At 42.8% G+C, this 20,341-nt stretch overlaps 1 protein-coding gene across 16 annotated transcripts in view; it reads left to right on the forward strand.

The window, feature by feature from the left end:
• invs (inversin) overlaps positions 1–20,341 on the forward strand; it is a 400,143-nt gene that overhangs the window by 266,700 nt on the left and 113,102 nt on the right. For all 16 annotated transcript variants that reach the window (XM_078538692.1, XM_078538689.1, XM_078538701.1 and 13 more), the window contains one exon: positions 1,596–1,805. In XM_078538692.1, coding sequence (XP_078394818.1) covers positions 1,596–1,805 — 210 coding nt within the window. The remainder of the gene's footprint in view (positions 1–1,595; positions 1,806–20,341) is intronic.

The raw sequence follows: 20,341 nt of genomic DNA on the forward strand, positions 1-20,341 counted from the left end.
AAATATATTCAATGATGGAGCATCCACAACCCACTGAGGTAAAGAATTCCAAAGATTCACATGAAAGTTAAAGCAAAATACTGCGGATGCTGGAGATCTGAAATAAAAACAAGGTGCTGGGAAAATGCAGCAGGTCTGGTAGCATCTGTGGAGAGAGAAACACAGTTAATGTTTCAAGTCCAATATGATTCTTCTTCAGAACTGAAGAGAGAGAGAAATGTGATGGGGTTTTTATGCTTTTGGAAAAGGAGGGAGGATCATGTGTGGGAGAGGTGGTGGCATAGTGGTATGGTCATTGGACCAGTCTTCCAGAGACCCAGGGTAATACTTTGGGGATCCAGGTTCGAATCCCACCACAGCAGATGGTGGAATTTGAATACAATGAAAAAGTCTGGTTTCATGATGATCACGATTGCCGATTGTTGTAAAAACTCATATGGTTCACTAATGTCCTTTAGGGAAGGAAATCTGCTGCCCTACCTGGTCTGGTCTGGCCTTCATGTAACTCCAGACCCAAAGCTAAAATAAAATGCCCTCTGAACAAGGGCAATTAGGGATGGGCAATAAATGCTGGCCCAGCCAGCGATGTCCACATCCCATGAACAAATAATCAGAAATAGGTTAGAGGGTGGGAGATAAACGACAAAGATGTCATGGAATAAAAGGCCAAGTGAGTGGTAATGGTAACATTAAAGGAGTACACCAGAGTAACACCAGAGTAGGTGTTAGTAGCAGAATAAAGCTCAGTGCTGTCTGAAGGCAAAACGCGAGAACAAGACACAGACTGGCACTGAGGGGACCATACATATACATACATATACTGATCAGCCTGGAAATGTTTCTCTCCTTCCCCTCTGTACTTCTTTCCTCTTCCCTCCTATCTTACCTTTTTTCCTTTCATCTCTGCCTCTCATGCCCTGCATTTATTACTTCTCTCACTTTTCCTGCAGCATGTCTCTCAAATCCATTCCCTTCTGTTAGTCAATCAATGCTTGTTCCCTTCTATCTCTGCTACTTCCTTCCATATTGTCTATCTCTCTCAACTTCTCTGTATGTGCCTCTTCTTCTGTGTGTATTTCCTCAGTTAAATTATGTTGGAACTGGGCTATATCCATTCTTTCTAATTGATTTCTGATTTGAATCAGTCAAGGCAAGCTCCTTCCCTCAGCACTTCCTCTTGATAAAATTTGAAGCTGCAGTTGGCCCTACTCTTTCAAAATAAAGCAATGTGGATCAGAGCAGCAGCCAGAGGTTGAGGCAAGCTCTTCAAATAATGGAGAGGGGCTGAAACCTCAAGAAATGTAATTATTTCATATCAGTTTGAGTGTACCATTTAGAGACATTTCCTTAATTAGTTCTGACAATGTATTATTAATCAACCTGGTTTGAGATAAACTGCTTCAACCAGGCTATAACATGTAATTTGTAAGCAGAGACTGAGCTCTTGAATGCAAATGCATATAATGTTTTAAAACTAGTTAAGTTATTCCTTCTTCCTTCAATCTTAGATTTCAAAGAACTGTATTACAAGCTTATTACAAGTTTAAAACAAGAACTTTACTGTGCTGTTGAACATTTTCTCTCTGGTGTTTCAGGTTCACTCCTCTTGATTATGCCTTGCTTGGGGAACATCAGGAGGTTATCCAGTACATGCTGGAGCATGGAGCACTATCTATTGCTGCAATTCAAGACATTGCTGCTTCCAAAGTCCAGGCTGTTTACAAAGGTTACATGGTTCGCAAGGCTTTCCAGGAGAGAAAAAATCTTCTCATGAAGCATGAACAACTACGGAAGGATGCTGCTAAGTGAGTATTTTGTCTGAACAGTAACAAAATCAAATTCAGACGACCAAACTCTGGTCAGTTTTTTAAAAAAAACTTTCATCATAGGGAGGTTAAAGTGTATTCTTTAGATATTGGCCCGGAACAGTTAAGAAAGAGCTTTTGCTGTTGAGCTTGCGTACATTGATCATTTACTTTTTGTGGTCTTGTGGGTGGATATTTCTACTAATTTAGTGTCTGATCCAGTGTGGTGACCCATACAAGTGACCTATGGCTTTTTGCAGCAGGGAAAGCAGCAGGGAGGCTCTTCAGTCAATCAGATTGGAGAATCCTCACTAAGACACAAAGAAAGCAAAACCAAGAAATAAAAGCAGGAAATATAAATGACACTTAAATCATTGTACAGGAAGTGAAATAAGGATTAGGACATACACATGAGGTTTTCCGCACCCGCCCGCTGCTTCTTCTGGTCTCGCCGCAAGTCAATGGACTTCTGGTTGGGGTGCTGCCTCACCTGCGGCGGTGGGGTCGGAAAATCCCAGCCATTAATTTCCATCTGAGGAATTGAAAAATTACTTTTTCAGAGCCAGCATAGTTGCTCAGAAGTAATTAATAATAATTATGCAGTTAAAAATTCAGTTACTCCTGAATACATCATCCCTAACTTTTTCATCCATGTTTAGCGTGAGGCTAGTGAGTAATTACTCCCAAGTTCACATAATTTCTGTGCAGATTCTATTGGCAAAGACTGCCACTCATTGCCTATGGAGGAACAGGTACCACTGACAGCAACTGTCAGATTTCTGCATTTCTGTATATATGATATACGTATGTATATAATATATGTATGTGTGTCTCCGCTGTTAATAGTACAGCAAAATAAAGGTAATTGTCAATATTCTAATTACAGTGTGAAATATTTGGCACAGTATGTGCAATGCTGCACATTTAAAATGCTGAGTATGTGAATTTGGTTTCCGTGTTGTGTAAGCCTTATGCTGTCTTGGTGGTACCTGTCATGTGCCCAGCTTCTTTCAGTATGGTGTGCCCTCTTGAGAAGGGTGTTCATGCTTGTGTCCACTGCGTGCGGTGGAAGCAACTGATTTGGTGCTATTCTGACATTGCACAGCCCTACTGACCTGATGTGAGGCAAGGCAAGGCTCCCTAATTTGGACCACACAGATCCATTGAACGAGTTTGTGCATCACTCTGCACAGATCCAGCTTTGTGCTGCTAGATGGGCCCTCCAATCGTGTTATTTAAAGGGCCAGGCACACAGCTGGCAGGTAGGATTAATTTGAATATCCTTTGCTTAGGCTGAGTTGGTGGAAGTACTGTGGAGTGTTTTTAGAATTGGTTTTTGAGAGCTGCTGAATAAAATCATGGAGAACAGAGGAATACCTGACCCAGGCATGTGGTTGAGTGTATCTTGGCCCGCAGTGTGACCAGGAAATGGAGCAGAAGGTGCAGAGGGGGAAGCTCTGCAGAGAAAGGAAGTAGAACAGGAAGAGGAAGGCAGGAGGTGTCCAAAACCCTTTTAGTTGAATGGGCTGTGAGAGGGTGGTTTATCAAGCTCCAGTTTCAGTAATATAACTTCCCAGAAACACTTGGACCCACTATTTCTAACCTTTGCATCCATCTGAGAAGCCCCATCATAGCGTCCCCTTGATCACCAAGTAAAAGGCATCCAATAATAAAAGGCACCAACAAAATCCTTTATCCAACAACATATACATTTATACAAAGGGCAGAATTTTGCCCTCGTCAGGCAGGCCCGGGAGTGGTCGTGAAGCCGACTGCCGCCCGCAATCGGGGAATTCAGGGAACTGAAGGTTTTTATCAATATAAATAAATAATTGTAGAATAATGAAAACGTTCCATCATGTGACTCTGTCACATGAGCAGGGACATGTAAAATATGAGGGCAAAAAGTTTTTATTTTCTTTTAAATCACTGGAAAAAACCTCATTTCACCTGTTGATGAGATTTCACCCAAAATACAAAGGCTGCTTGGCCTTTTCGCCCACCCGCCAACCGAATGGTTAGCATAAAATTCAAGTCAATTAGTTTCTTAAAGGCCTTAATAGGTCACTTAATTGTTGACGGGTGTGCTGATGACTCCCGCGCACCCACCAACAGAAATATTGCACGAGTTGGACTGCTTTCCTGTTCTATTTTGTTTAGTTATTTTAAACATAGACATCAGTTGTGGCAACTGCAGAATCAGATCTTTGTCTTTAACAAGGATTTGATACACAATCCATCTTGAGTAAGCGGTCAAATCATGCAGTGCATTTCCATATTTTTATACGATTTTTTTATTGTTAAGTTCACAGTTCACTATAAGAATTCTGGTACGAGACTTCACAATTCCAGCATGACTACTGCAAAGAATGGTTTACTCAAAACACTTATACTAAATCAATCCCTTGATCTCTAGTCTATGCATACTAAGACTAAAGCATAATACATTAAAAGACACATAGGGCAGGATTTTACACCCCGCGGGTGGGCGCGCGCCTGACCTGACCGGGCGTAAAATAGCACACGATGATGTCAGGCGAGCTTCCCAATCTCATCACGCACTCGCGCGATATTTTGGTCAGGGGGCGCATGCGAGTGTCAGCAGCACGCCCGCCGACAATTAAGAAGCCTAGTTAGGCCCTTAATCAAATCATTGAAGCCCATTTTTTGCTGCCCATCCAACCTTACGGTTGGCGGGTGGGCGAATCGGCCAGGTGACCTTTGGACTTTTTATGAAACCTCATCCACGGGCGGGATGAGGTTTCCAACCTTAATTTTTTTTAAATTAAAATTTTTGGATATCATTTTTAATATGTCCCTGTTCATGTGGCTGAGACATGTTTCTTCCATTTTTGAAAGCTTTACTTTTGTTTCTACAATTCTTCAACTCCCTGACACAGTTCTGTGCCTTCAGGGAGCTTTCAGTGTGCGCTGCCCCACGCGTGCGCAGACTTTAGCACTCGCACTCCTCCCGCCCCCACCCTGGCAGCACCGAGCTCCTCAGCATGCTTTTCACGCTGGCTGGCTGTTAATTGACCAGCCAGCATGAAATCATGGTCAGGGGCCGATTGCAGGCAGTGGGCCATTTCCCGGTCGCTCCCAGGCCTGCCCGCTGCACCCGCCCACCAACCAGAAAATCCTGCCATAAACAAGACTTCAGAAATACAACATGGAGCCAAGAAGATACACTGATGCCCTCAATCTCTCCAAATGATTGTGTGTGTTACCATGGTTATGTGGCTCACTTAAGTTCTTCAATCGCTTTATTTCTACAAGCAGTGACCAAACAACAGCTCCAGCCCCTTCAAACATGGATGAGTGACCTTCCCCTTTATACAACCCCTCAATCTTGCCATAGACCTGCTTAACAAAGCATCCCTGTTCATCAGAACTGAAAACTATTTTTATTCATTGGGCTGACTTTAACGGCTGTGGCAGTGGCCCTATCCACTGGCTGGAGAACAGGTGGGAATTCGACCAGTGTAATTTCTGTGAGCCCCGATGGGATTAAATGCCAATCAGGCACTTATCTGCCTGCCCTCTGGGTTCAACGACCCTGCCTCCACTGTTCTCTAGCAAAGAAAGTTCCAAAGACTCATTACCTTCTGAGAGAAAAATATTTTCTTCATCTCTGTCTTAAATGCCTTATTTCTAAACTGTGTCCCCTAGTTCTGATCGCTTCCACAAGGGAAAACATCCTTTTAGTATCCACCTTGTCAAGTCCCCTCAGGATCTTATATGTTTCAATAAGATCACCTCTCATTCTTCTAAACTCCAAAGGATATAGGCCCAGCCTGTTCAACCTTTCCTCATAAGATAACTGCGTCATCCCAGGAATCAGTCGAGTGAACCTTCTCTGAACTGCTTCTAATGCATTTATATCCTTCCTTAAATCAGGAGACAGTTTCTTAGAGCAGCACGTTCTAGAGCCAACCAGGGAGTAGGCTCTACTAGATCTGGTAGTGTGCAATGAGACAGGATTAATTAATGCTCTCATAGTGAAGGCACCCCTAGGTAGCAGTAATCATAATATGATTGAATTTCAAATTCAGTTTAAGGGAGAGAAGAATGGATCTACGACCAGTGTTCTAAACTTAAATAAGGGCAATTATGAGGTCATGAAGACAGAGCTGGCTAAAGTAAACTGTGAAATCGGGTTAAGGGATATGTCAGTAGAGATGCAGTGGCAGACATTTAAGAAGATATTTCAGAATACTCAGAAAATATACATTACAGTGAGAAAGACTCCAAAGGGCGCACCATCCATGGTTAACTAAGGAAGTTAAAGATAGTATCAAATTGAAAGAAAAAGCATATAATTCCACAAAGGCGAGAGACAGGTCAGAGGATTTGAAAGAATATAAGGAACTGCGAAGAATGACTAAAAGATTAGTAAGAAGGGAGAAATTATAGTATAAGAGAAAGCTAGCCAGAAATGCAAAAAAAAGATAATAAGTGTTTCTACAGGTATTTAAAAGGGAAAAGGATAAGTGAAGTGGGCGTTGGCCTTAGGAATTAATAATGGAGAAGATGAAACTGGCGGAAAAACTGAACAGATATTTTGCATCTATCTTCGCTGTAGAGGATACAAATGACATTCCAGAAAAAAGTGTGAATCAGGAGGTGAAAGGCAGACAGGAATTTTAAAGATTACAATCACTAGCATCTCTCTGCAGTTTCCCTGCAGATTTGTTCTTCCACGTCCTTCTCACTAGTTGGCGGTCTGCAGACTACACCGAGCAATGTAATTGCACCCTTTTTGTTCCTTAGCTCTTGCCAAATTGATTCTGTCCTTGAACCTTCTGGGACCTCCTCTTTCTCCAGCACTGCAGTACTCTCCTTAACCAATACTGCCACCCCTCTTCCTTTCCTTCCTTTCCTATCTTTTCTGAAAATCTTGTACCCAGAAACATTCCTTGAGCCAGGTTTCTGATATCGCCACATCAACATATTTCCATATGGTAATCTGCGCCTATAACTCCCCAATCTTATATACTATGCTCCGTGCATTCACATACATGCATAGTAACCCTGATTTCGATTTTGTTACTTTCTCCCTCACCTCGACTCCACCTATTAACTTACTATTCTCCATTCTAGTGTTATCTGTCTCTCCCAGTATTTTGTGCGCCCTGGTATTGCTCTCTAATATTCTCCCCTAGTTCCCACACCCCTGCCAAGATAGTTTAAAGCACCCCCAAGAGCACTAGCAAAACGCCCCACAAGGAACTCAGTCCTATTTCTGTTCAGGTGTCACCCATCCGGCTTGTACAGGTGTCATCTTCTCCAGAGCCATTTCCTGTGTCCCAGGTATCTAAAGCCCTCCCTCCTGCACCATCTTTCCAGCCACACATTCATCTGCCTTATCCTCCTATTTCTGTACTCATTCAGGTGGCACTGGGAGTAATCTGGAGATTACTACATTTGAGGCCCTGCTTGCTAATTTTCTACCTAGCTCCCTAAATTCTGAGTGCAGGACCACATCCCCCTTCCTATCTAAGTCATTGGCACCAATGTGGACCACGACCTCTGGCTGTTCACCCTCCCCCAGAAGTATGTCCTACAGACGCTCTGTGACATCCCTGACCCTGGCACAAGGAAGGCAATATACCATCTTGGAGTCACATCTACGGCCACAGAAACGCCTGTCTGTTCCCTTATCCAATGAATCCGCTATCACTACTACTCTTCCTTTCTTCTTCCTTTAAGAGATAGTGATCATTGTATTGTATGCTTTCGGATGATGATAGAAAAGGACGATAGGCAATCCAGAGTAAGAATAATTATTTGGGTGAGAGCTGACTTCAGCAGGCAAGAACGTAGCTGGGCCAGATAGACTGGAACAAAAGATTGGTGGGAAAAACTATAGCTGAACAATGGGCTACCTTCAAAGAAGAATTAGTTCAGACACAGTCAAGGTATATTCCATCGAAAGGGAAAGGCAGGGTAAACAAATCCAGAGCTCCCTGGATGAAAAAGGAGATAGAAATTAAGATAAAGAAGAAAAAGTGCGCTTATGACAGGTGTCAGGTAGAAAATACAATTGGGAACCAAGAGGAATACAGAAAGTTCAGAGAGGAGGTGAAAAAACATATTAGAGGAGCAAAGAGGGATTATGGGAAAAGACTGGAGCCAACATAAAGGGGAATCCCAAAGTCTTCTATAGGCATATAAATAGTAAAAGGGTTGTAAAAGGAGGAGTAGGGCCGATTAGGGACCTAAAAGAGAATTTACACATGGGCAAAGGGGCCATGACTGAAGTAGTAAATGAATAATTTGCATCCGTCTTTAATAAGGAGGCAGACGAGGAAACTCTGTCACAAGAAGAATTCAAAATTGATAAAGAGGAAGTGTTGAATAGACTGCCGGTGCTTAAAGTTGACAAGGCACCACGACCGATGAGATGCATCAAAGGATATTGAAGGAAGCAAGAGTAGAAATTGCAGGGACACTGGCCATAATTTTTCAGTCTTCCCTAGACTCAAGAGGTGCCAAAGGATTGGAGAATTGCAAACATTACCCCCTTGTTCAAAAATGGTTGTAAGGATAAGCCCAGCATTTATAGACCAGTCAGTTTAACTTTAGTGGTGGGCAAGATTCTCGAAACAATAATTCGAGATAGAATTAGTAGTCACGTGAAAAATTTGAGTTGATGAGGAAGACCCAGCATGGATTTCTAAATTAGTGTTTAATTAATTTGCTGGAGTTTTTTGAAGGGGTAACGGAAAAGGTCAATGAGGGTATTGCTGTTGATGTGGTGTACATGGACTTTTAAAAGGTATTTGATACAATGTCACACAACAGACTTGTGAGAAAAGTTATTGTTCATGGAATAAAAGGGACAGTAGCAACGTGGATACAAAATTGGCTGAAAAATAGGAAGCAGAGAGTGATGGTCAATGGATATTTTCAGGCTGGAGGAAGGTTTGCAGTAGAGTTCCCCAGGGGTCGGCATTGGGACCCTTGCTTTTCCTGACATATATTAATGATCTAGATCTTAATGTGCAGGGGACAGTTTCAAAGTTTGCAGATGGTATGAAGCTTGGGAGTGTTGTAAACGGCGAGGAGGACAGTGTAGAACTTCCCCCAAAAGGACATGGACAAGTTGGTGGAGCGGGTAGGTAGGTGGCAGATGAAGCCCAATGCCGAGAAGTGTGAGGTGATGCATTTTGGTAGGAAGAACATGGACAGACAATATAAAATAAGGGGTGAAAATTTGAAGGGGGTGCAGGAGCAGAAGGACCTGGGTGTATATGTGCATAGATCATTGAAGGTGGCAGGACAGGTGGAGAGAGCAGTTAATAAAGCATATAGTATCCTGGGCTTTATTAATAGGGTCATAGAGTACAAGAGCAAGAGGTTATGCTGAATTTATATAAGATACTCATCAAACCTCAGCTGGAATATTGTGTACAGTTCTGGGCACCATATGATAGGAAGGATGTGAACACATTGGAGAGAGTGCAGAAGAGGTTTACAAGAATGGTTCCAGGGATGAGAAACTTCAGTTACGAAAATAGATTGGAGAGGTTGGGACTGTTCTCCTTGGAGAGAAGGCGGCTAAGAGGAGATTTGATAGGGGTGTTCAAAATCATGAGGGGGCTGGACAGAGTGGATAGGGAGAAACTGTTCCTGCTCATAAAAGGATCAAGAACAAGAGGGCACAGATTTAAAAGTGATTTGCAAAAGAAGCAATTGAGACGTGAAAAAAAGCTTTTTCACACAATGAGTGGTTCAGGTCTGGAATGCACTGCCTGGAAGTGTGGTTGAGGCAGGTTCAATTGAGGCATTCAAGGGGGCATTAGATGATTATTTGAATAGAAACAATGTGCAGGGGTACAGGGAAAAGGCAGGGAAATGGCACTAGGTCATAATACTCATTTGGAGAGCCGGTGCTGACTTGATGAGCTGAATGGCCTCCTTCTGTGCCGTTAAAATTTGATGATTCTGTAAGCTTTCCTAATTACTTGCTGTACCTGTACACGAGCCTTTTGTGATTCATGCACTAGGACACCCAGAACCCTCTGCACCACAGAGCTCTGCAATCCCTCACCATTTAGATATGCTTCTCTTTTATTCTTCCTGCCAAAACGGACAGTTTCACATTTTCCCACATTGTACCCCATTTGCCAGATCTTTGCCCACTCTCTTAACCTATCTATATCTTTTTGTAGCCTCCTTATGTTGTCTTCACAACTTACTTTCCTACCTATGTTTATATCATCAGCAAATTTGGCAACCATCCCATCCATCCCTTCATCCAAGTCATTCATATAAATTGTAAACAGTTGAGGTCCCAGCACTGATCCCTGTGGTACACCACTCATTACATCTTGCCAACCTGAAAAAGACCTATTTATGCCTACTCTTGGCTTCCTGTTACTATTTCCTACTCTAGTACTGTCTGCCTCTCCCAGCATTCTGTGCACGTTGTTATTTGATCCTCTCTACTATTCCCTCCTGCTTCCCACACCCCTGCCAAGATACTTTAAACCCTCCCTAATAGCGCTAGCAAATCACCCTGCAAAGAAATTGGCCCCATGGCTCTGCTTAGGTGCAACCCGTCCGGCTTGTACAGGTCCCATCTCTGCCAGAGCTCGTCCCAATGTCTCAGGAATATAAACCCTCCCTACTACACCATCTTTCTAGCCAGGCATTCACCTGCTTTATCTTCCTATTTCTATACCTATTTGCGCATGGTACTGGAAGTAAACAGAGATTACTACTTTTGAGGTCCTGCTTGCTAATTTCCTATCTAGCCCCTTAAATACTGACAGCAGAACAACATCCTTCTTTCTACCTATGTTGTTGGTACTGGTGTGGACCACAACTGCTGGCCATTCACCCTCACCCCTCAGGGTGCTCTGCAGCCATTCAGTGACATCCTTGACCCTGGCATCAGGGAGGTGACATACCATCCTGGATTCATGTCCACAGAAATGCCTGTCAGTTCCCCAAATTATCGAATTTCCAGTCACTATTGCTCTTCCAGTCTTTTTTGTGTATCCCTGTACTGCTGAGACACCCATGGTGCCATGGAATTAGCTCTGGCTGCACTCTCCACGTGAACCATCACTTGCATCAGTATTCAAAACCGAATACAGGTTGGAGAGTGAGGTGAACTCCTGCCATTACCTGCATGTTTATTTTTGACTGCCTGGTGGCGACCCATTCCCTCTCTCCCTGCATACGCTTAAGCTGCAGAGTTACAACATCCATAAATGTGCTATCCATGAAGGTCTCAGGCCCAAGGATACACTGCAGTGACATCTGCTGCTGCTCAAACTCTGAAACCCAGAGACCAAGCTGCTGTAACTGATTACATTTCCTGCACTTGTGGTTATCTAGGACACATAGCACTCTAGAGGTTGGACCTGCCCTGCCATTCCTCTGTCTATTAGATAATAAAGCTTACTGCTACTAACAAAAATACCCACCAGCTACTCACTGCCCTTCTGTTGATGTCAATTAAGTTAACTGAATGTTTTACTTAACTCTTATTTTTTTTCATTGAAATTTTTAACTTCCCAGCTCCTTACCTTAACTCCAACTGTGGGACAAAGGGAACAAAACTACAATACTCACCAGCCAATCAACTCACGGCCTTCCTGTGATGTCACAATTTATTTTTCCCTCTCACTTTTTCAAACAGGCCCCAGGTCGCTCCAGCTACCGAATCCCTCTCCAGGCAAGTGATAGGCTCCGAGTCTGGACCTTACTTTATCTTCTCCCCAATGTTTCCAATTTTTCACTGGTCCACTGCACTTCTGGACTTTCTTCACAGCTAAGTTATTCTTATTAGTCCAGGCCACTGGAATACCAGCCCAACAATATTACTGCTGTGCTAATATCCCCAAATTTAGTTGCATTGTGTTAATTAATTGCTTAGTTCACACTAAACTTTGTGTGACATTTACATTCATAATACTGAGACTAGTAATTCATCATGTGGAGAATCAAGGTTACGGACCTATGTATACTTTACCACTCTGAACTGTGTTGGGCCTCCTGCTGTCTTGTTTATCAACAAAAATTTCTAAATGACGGATCTCAATTTTTATTATACCTGCCATTTTTGTGAAACCATAAAAGTCTTATGGTGAAAATGCAATTTGATTATTAGCTTAGCAAATAATTTCCATGATTTGCTGGCACAGCATAAACACAAGTAGCCATTTTCCATTGGTAGATTTTCAACATCCATTCACAAATATCAACAAATTTCCCTGATCTGGATGAGTAAATTGTGAATGAACTGCACTGTACCATTACATTCGGTATATCAAGTCAAGTGTATCACTCAGAATGTCTTGGTGATTCATGTAGAAATTTAAGACACCAGAAATTAGAGAACAAGATAATCGTAATAACTGCTGCAGAATCAAGGATCAGAAGAGGTTGATGGTAGAATTGAGTGTGAGGTCGGGTACCATAGATCATCGGTGGGGAGATGGTGGCGTAGTCGTAATGTTGCTGAACGAGTAATCCAGAGGCCCAGACTGATGCTCTGGGGACATGGGTTCAAATCTCACCATGGCAGCTGGTAGAATTTAAAATAAATTGATAAAATCTGGAATGCTAGTCTCAGTAATAGTCACCATGAAGCCATTGTCGATTGTTGTAAAAACCCATCAGGTTCACTAATGTCCCTTAGGGAGTGAAATTTCTTGTCCTTACCTGGTCCGGCCTATATGTGACTCCAGACCCACAGCAATGCCCTCTTAAGTGCACTCTGAAATGGCGGAGCAAGCCACTCACTTCAAAGGCAATTAGGGATGGGCAACAAATGCTGGCTTTGTCAGCAATGCCCACATCCCATGAAAGATTTTTTTAAAAATTCAGTAGGTAATTTTGTCTCTTTGTGGCCTGCTGATTTCATCCTTCCTTTTGCATGTCAAGCTGCTGTATTTGGAGATTTACAACGAAAAATTAGTCTTTCAATAAGTAACATAAATGAAAATTATCTTTTTTGAAAGAGTAAATGGTGTCTAACTGGTTTCTTCAGTGGTGCAGCAGATTAGGTCACACTGTCCTTTAACCTCCATTGATCTGGGTGTGAATCAATTACAAATTTATATGATAAAAAACTTTTCCAATTTAAAAAAAGAACACCTGTGTAAAATGACTGCACAATTGCAAGCAAATTTCTAGTGATTGCAGATGCACAACAACAAATTGTCTATAATTTAACATGACTTGTAACTGGGTTGTCAGTCTCACTCAAGAGACCACAGGATGCAATATGGGTCAAATGGCAGTTCATCTGAGGTTGGGTTTAAAGCAAATTGCTAGGAGAAGTTTGAATCAGCATTGTATTCTGGACTTGTCCCGTACTCCTTGATATGGGATTTAATGTTCTTCGGTTCCAAAAATGGAAAAAGATTCAATTCTCCAGTGCTGATGCTATTCCTTATGATGAGCTCTAAATTTACCAAAAGTAACTACCAGATTTCCCATTTATTCTTTTGTAATGCCATTGGTTTTCAATATATTACTTTTTTGATTCATCTTTATTATCTTGATCATGTATTATTTTGGAAATGTAAAGAATCAACATTTGAAACCTTAATTTTTTTTCTTCTGCCATTAAATTTTATTTTTCCCATTTTTCTGGTACAAATCACAGCCACATACTCTGCTGGGTGTTCAGATTCTGCCTTACTTACTGTATGAACCTGACCTGATCCGTGGTAGGTGATTAATCCTGTCGTATTTCATCATTCTATCTCACCAAGTGGCTTCAGCCCAGATCAAGTGGGTTTTCCACATTGCAAACATGCATCCTCACCACATGGCACAGCACTGTTAGAGTCATTATTTTTAGTTGTTCCATTCTTTGGTTCCCCCCACCCAAAAATACTAGATGGGATCATTTGTAATTTTCTTTGGATGATGGGGAGGGGGTAAAATATTTGACCATGGTCAAAGTTTCTGTTTGCACCTTCCTAATATTATCTGCAAAACAGAGCCTCTCTGGGTAACTGATCATAGCATAAAATGGATTGAGGGATCTCTTGCTTTGGTCAAATATTCTGAGAAATTAGATTTTCAAAGAACTTGCAATGAAAAGATGATTGAGTGTAATTCTTTGCTCTGGTTTGGCTTATACAACACAGCATTTTACGTGGGCATTAGTTATTGGTAATTATCTTTCATAACTATCTTTAGCTCATGTTCATACGAAGTAAATATAATAAGTGGCCTTTTAATTATGTAGCATCTTTGTATGAGGTATCCATTTAGCTCCAGACTTAAAGTTGTTTTCCTGTCACAATTGAAGACTCATTTGTAAGCAGTGGAGATTGATTTTATTGATAGACGAGAAGAGTAAAGCGCTTGAATCTATTCCCCATATCACTGTGAAGGAAGAATTACAATCTGTTTGTACCATGTCAATGGTTATATTCAACAGTAGACATACTGATCAGAGCCGCAGGGATTGCTGGTAGGCATCACCTGCCAGGCATCCAGGGTTAAGATCAATTAACTGGATTCAAGACACAAGGCATAATCAGTTCTCTTTAAGGAACAAATACAACCAGATAGCAATGACAGATAAAGTTTGGAGTCTACCATGACAGATAGCACTGAACCGACATCAGCTGTCATTGGCATAGATCTTGGCAAATGATGATGACACATTACATAAGTAGCTTGTCATTTGCTGTGGTTTGTGTTAATGTGGTGACAGTCGCAGTACCATGTATTAACATTAATCAATCATTTGCCAGCAGAACAGAATTCTACATAATGTAACATTCACTGTTTGTCAGTATTCCAGTGATGAATTGCAAGTAATAGCGCAGAGTACAAATAAAAGCAACAGCAAAGTTATTGAAGTTTAATGTTGCATACGTTATTTTTAAATGCTTTGTCACACAGATGCCTCTGATATTTCTACATTGCAGAGTGCTCCATAGTGTGACACAAACCAAGCTGTCAGGTTTGTAGATTTAATACAGGATTAATGATGCATAACTGTGTTCTGTGTCAGTTTAGTCCTGTTGGTTTTCTTTTCATGTGTCTGATTTCAATGTGAGGCCACAGAATCAAATGTTTGTTCTATGTTTTTATTTTGTTCATTTTACATAATCGGTTATGTAAAAATCTCAGTACTCCACGCTGGAACTCAGCCAGATGGTGAAAGATAGAACTGGAGCCATGTCTTTATGCTTACAGGCTTTTATTTACAGAGATAGAGATACACGTTACATATCATGCACCTCCAATCCAATAATCACAATTTCTGCCTGCTTCTAATATGAATACAGGTGAGTCCCTAGTTAAAGTCCAACACCTGATAACAATTAAACACCCAATGGATATACAATTACCACTCCATGCATTTAGCTTCATAGACTCAGGGCAGTATTTTTTGGATGGTGGGGTTTCCCACCCCACCACCTGAAGAGTTGGTGGGTAATGAATCCCCACCAATCACAGCAGCCTTGGAGCTGTCAATTGGCCAACAGCTCTGTAGTCCCAGCAGCGCTGGCGGCCGCAGTGTCCGGAACTGGGACTGCAGACAGTCCCCACATTCTAAGTCCTGGAGTCCAAGAGGGTGTTGGGTGTCTTAATGGAGAGAGACACCCTCCTACACCCAGGGGCGTGGCGGGAGCACCCATGGGATGCAGGCCTTGGGGAGTGCCTGATATGGAAAGAGGGCCCTTGAGGGAGGCACCCCCATCCCTTCCCACCCGCAGCCTGAGCAGGGTGACCTGCTGGCTTTCCTCTCTGCCCCTGAACTCGTCCTGCCTCCCACCAAGTAAAGACAAAGGGTGGGACCAACAAATCCAGAGAACCCTGGATGTCGAGGAATATACAGGATTGGATAAAGAGAAAAAGGGAGGCTTATGGTAGATACCAAGGGCTCAAAACAGCAGAAGCCCTAGAGGAGGATAGAAGGTGTAGGGCGAAACTTAAGAAGGAAATTAGGAGAGCAAAAAGGGGGCATGAAAAGACATTGGCTGGTAAAATAAAGGAAAATCCAGTTATTTTACAAGTACATTAAAAGTAAGAGGATAACTAGGGAAAGAGTAGGGCCCATTAAGGACCATAGTGGTAATTTGTGTGTGGAGCCGGAAGACGTAGGTAGGGTTCTAAATGAATGCTTTATGTCGGTGTTCACAAGCGAGAGGGACGATGTGGGTATGGAAATCAGGCAGAAGGACTGTGATATAATTAAAGAAATTAGCATCGAAAGGGAGGAGGTTCTAAGTGGTCTGGCAGGCTTAAAAGTGGATAAATCTCCAGGCCCGGATGAAATGTATCCCAGGATGTTGAGTGAGGCAAGGGAGGAGATAGCAGGGGCGCTGGCAATAATTTTCAATCCCTCTCTGGCCACAGGAGAGATGCCAGAGGACTGGAGGACGGCCAATGTGATACCGTTATTCAAGAAGGGAGGAAGGGATAAACCAGGGAACTACAGGCCAGTCAGTCTAACCTTAGTGGTGGGGAAACTATTAGAAGCAATTCTGAGGGACAGAATTAATCTACACTTGGAGAGGCAGGGATTAATCAAGGACAGTCAGCATGGTTTTGTTAATGGGAGGTCATGTCTGACCAATTTGATTGAATTTTTCAAAAGGTGACCAGGTGTGTAGAAGAGGGCAATGCATTTGACATAGTCTACTTGGACTTCAGCAAGGCTTTTGATAAGGTCCTGCATGGGAGACTGATAATGAAGGTAAGAGCCCATGGGATCCAGGGCAATTTGGCAAATTGTATCCAGAATTGGCTGAGTGGCAGGAAGCAGAGAGTGATGGTCGAGGGTTCCCTGGATTTGTTGGTCCCACCCTTTGTCTTTACTGGGTGGGAGGCAGGACGAGATCAGGGACAGGGAGGAAACCCAGCAGGTCACCCTGCTCAGCTGTTTTTGTGCTGTTTTTGTGACTGAATGCCTGTGTCCAGCGGGGTTCCACAGGGATCGGTGTTGGGTCCCTTGCTGTTTGTGGTATATATAAACGATTTAGACTTGAATGTAAGAGGGTTGATCAGTAAGTTTGCAGATGACACGAAAATTAGTGGGGTGGTAAATAATGAGGAGGATAGCCTTAGATTATAGGAGGATATAGACGGGCTGGTCAGATGGGCTGATCAGTGGCAAATGGAATTTAATCCGGATAAGTGTGAGGTGATGCACTTTGACAGGACAAACAAGGCACGGGAATACACGATAAAGGGTAGGACCCTGGGAAGTACCGAGGATCAGATCTTGGTGTGCATGTCCACCGATCCCTTAAGGTAGCGGGACAGGTAGATAAGTTGGTTAAAAAGGCATCTGGGATACTTGCCTTTATTAGCCGAGGCATAGGATATAAGAGCAGGGAGGTTATGCTGGAACTGTATAAAATGCTGGTTAGGCCTCAGCTAGAGTATTGCGTGCAGTTCTGGAATCCGCATTATAGGAAGGATGTGATTGCACTAGAGGGAGTGCAGAGGAGATTTTCCAGGATGTTGTCCGGGCTGGAGAGTTTTAGTTATGAGGAGAGATTGGATAGACTGGGGTTATTTTCCCTAGAGCAGAGATTGAGGGGGGACATGATTGAGGTGTGTAAAATTATGAGGGGCATAGATAGGGTAGACAGAAAGGAACTTTTCCCCTTGGTGGAGGGATCAATAACCAGGGGGCATAGATTTAAGGTAAGGGGCAGGAGGTTTAGAGGGGATGTGAGGAAAGATGTTTTCACCCAGAGGGTGGTGGGGGTCTAGAACTCACTGCCTGAAAGGGTGATAGAGGCAGAAACCCTCATAACATTTAAGAAATACTTGGATGTGCACTTGCGATGCCATGGCATACAAGGCTATAGGCCTCGTGCTGGAAAATGGGATTAGAATAGTTAGGTACTTGTTTGACTCGATGGGCCAAAGGGCCTTTTTCTGTGCTGTAGACATCTATGACTCTACAACCTCAAAATTGAGGGCAGGCAGGAAGTAGCCACTTAAGGGCCTTAATTAGGGTGAGGGCAGGCAAGCCACCCTAGGCCTCATCCACCCCCTGTAAAATTGTGGACAGGTTGGGGGGTGATGGGATAGGCACCCGAGGAATTTCAAGGGCTCCCTGACCGCAAAGCTGCTGGTGGGGTCCATAAAATTCTGCACTTACTGTTTTTCATTTAAAACTGAATCACTTTCTGAACATTATGTTGGTTCGTTAGCTTGACTTGTTTGTAAGATAATTATGGTTTATACCAGAGATCTAATTCTTGAAATAGGTACGTTGTTCATGAGTTGTCTAAATAATCAAGTTGTTTTGTTTATTTCCTGACTGCATGATTCTCCCCAGAATACAATGCACAGTCAATATTCGCTCAACGGAGGATACACATGTTTAACCTCTTTTATTGTCATTGACTGCACAGGCAGTTATAACCTGTATTTTTCTATTCTTTCATGGGATGTGGGTATTACTGGCAAGGTCAATATTTGTTGTCCATCCCTAATTGCCCTTGAAATGAGTGGCTTCCTCAGCTATTTCAGAGTCAACCACATTGCTGTGGGTCCGGATAGGTCAGACTGGGTAAGAATGGCAGATGTCCCCCCCAAAGGGCATTAGTAAACCAGATGGGTTTTTATAACAATCAATGATAGTTGTCATAGTCATAGTTAGGTACTTGAGACTAATTTAATTGAATTTAAATTCTACCAGCTGCCATGGTGGGATTTGAACCTGTGGTCCAGAAAACTAGCCTGGGCCTCTGGATTATTAGTCCAGTGACATCCCCTCTACACCACCAGCCTCTGTTTCGTTAAATGTTGTTTTAATTGTTTAGGCAATTCTCATGACCTATTCCCTAATCCCCTCCTCCAGCCCTAAAGATTCAGTGAATAGTTATAATGTGCAGTGACTCTAGTAGCACTCTGCCTCTGAGCTAAAAGTTCCAGGTTTTAGTTCTATTCCAGGACTTGTTGGCCACGGAAGGAGTGTCCATGACACAGCGAAACAGGTTGATGATCAACCTGCTAATTCTTCCAACCCGCCCATGGCAGATGGCAAAGTGGAAGAAATTCCTGGTCAGCTGTGCTTACCTGCTGGATCCAGAGTCGTCAATCACCGTCCCTGACCTTCCCTATGAGTGCTCTGATTCTCCCACCCCATTCCAGGCTCCCAACCTCAAATTTCCCCGCTCTAAACTCAGGCCTATGATTAAGATAAAAGCAAGATACTGCAGATGCTGGAAATCTGAAATAAAAACAGAAAATGCTGGAAAAACTCAGCAGGTCTGGCAGCATCTCTGAAGACGGACTTGAAACGTTAACTCTATTTCTCTCACCACAGATGCTGCCAGGCCTGCTGAGTTTTTCCAGCATTTTCTGTTTTTATTTCAGGCCTATGATTTCCCCCCGCCTCTCCACCAGGCCTCCAATTAGTCCCCTCCCATGCTTCCAACCTGACCCTCCCCACCCCCCCACTCCCCCAACACCAAGGCTACTAACCTCCTCCTCTTGCCCCCACACCCCAGAATCCGCAGCCACTCCTCTCTCCTACCCCCAGTTCAACCACCTTCCCAAGGCCTATCAATCAGGCTGGTTTCTGAGCGAGGAACAAACTGGTGATGTCACATGCACGCTTTTGGGTTAAAACTGCCCAACATGTGCGAGAAATCCCAACTTCCATGGGCTTCCCATGTCTTTCCAACCCCCCTGCTCCCAGTAGGACAGGTAAATAAAAATCCAGCCCAATAATTAACATCAGTGTAGATGGCTTAGAGTGGACAAAAATGAACCATATTACTGCTCCTAATTGCTACACTAGAGACCATGCTTAGAAGTGAGAATGTGCAGGCCTTGGCTGAAGACCAATTGGAGTTAAAGGCAATGCCTAACTTCCTGTCAAACATTTACTCACACTATCTACCTTATGCATGAAGAATGGCAACTTGAGTGAGGTATTTGAGGTACCCTGTAAGGGGTAGCATAAGTTAAATGGGGATCTTGTCATCAGATTTCTAGCCCATCCTCTGACACTAGCCAACGAAAGCATTTATGGGAGTCACCCACTTCTGTCTACAACAAACAAATAGGATCCAGTAAGCCTCAACATCAAAATCGTTTTAATATAAAATTATAGAACCGATTTCCTTGTGTAGGTACTCCTGATGAGGAACATTGCTGATTGGGAATTCACAGGCCTGGAGATCTTCATTTTTCATTCAACTAATGGATGGATAATCTGATTGTGGGCCTATGATTTTTTGATCAGTGCTTCCTGGGAGTATCTGACTCAGAAATCAATTATATTACATAGGGTATATAGCATAGTAACAGGCCTTTTGGCCCAACCAGTCCATGCAGGTGTTTATGCTCCACTGGACCCTCCTCCCATTTTTTTCTCATCTAAATCTACCATTGTAACCATCTATTCCCTTCTCCCTCATATGCTTGTCTAGCTTCTTAAATGCATCTACATTATTTGCTTCAACCATTCGTTGGGTGAAGATATTTCTTCTGAATTCACTACTGGATTTCTTGGTGTCTATGTTATATTGATGGCGTCTAGTTATGCTCTTCCCCACAAGAAGAAACATTGTCTAAAA

The sequence above is a fragment of the Cetorhinus maximus genome, chromosome 3 (genome assembly GCF_964194155.1).
Source record: "Cetorhinus maximus chromosome 3, sCetMax3.hap1.1, whole genome shotgun sequence".
NCBI classification, from domain to species: domain Eukaryota; kingdom Metazoa; phylum Chordata; class Chondrichthyes; order Lamniformes; family Cetorhinidae; genus Cetorhinus; species Cetorhinus maximus.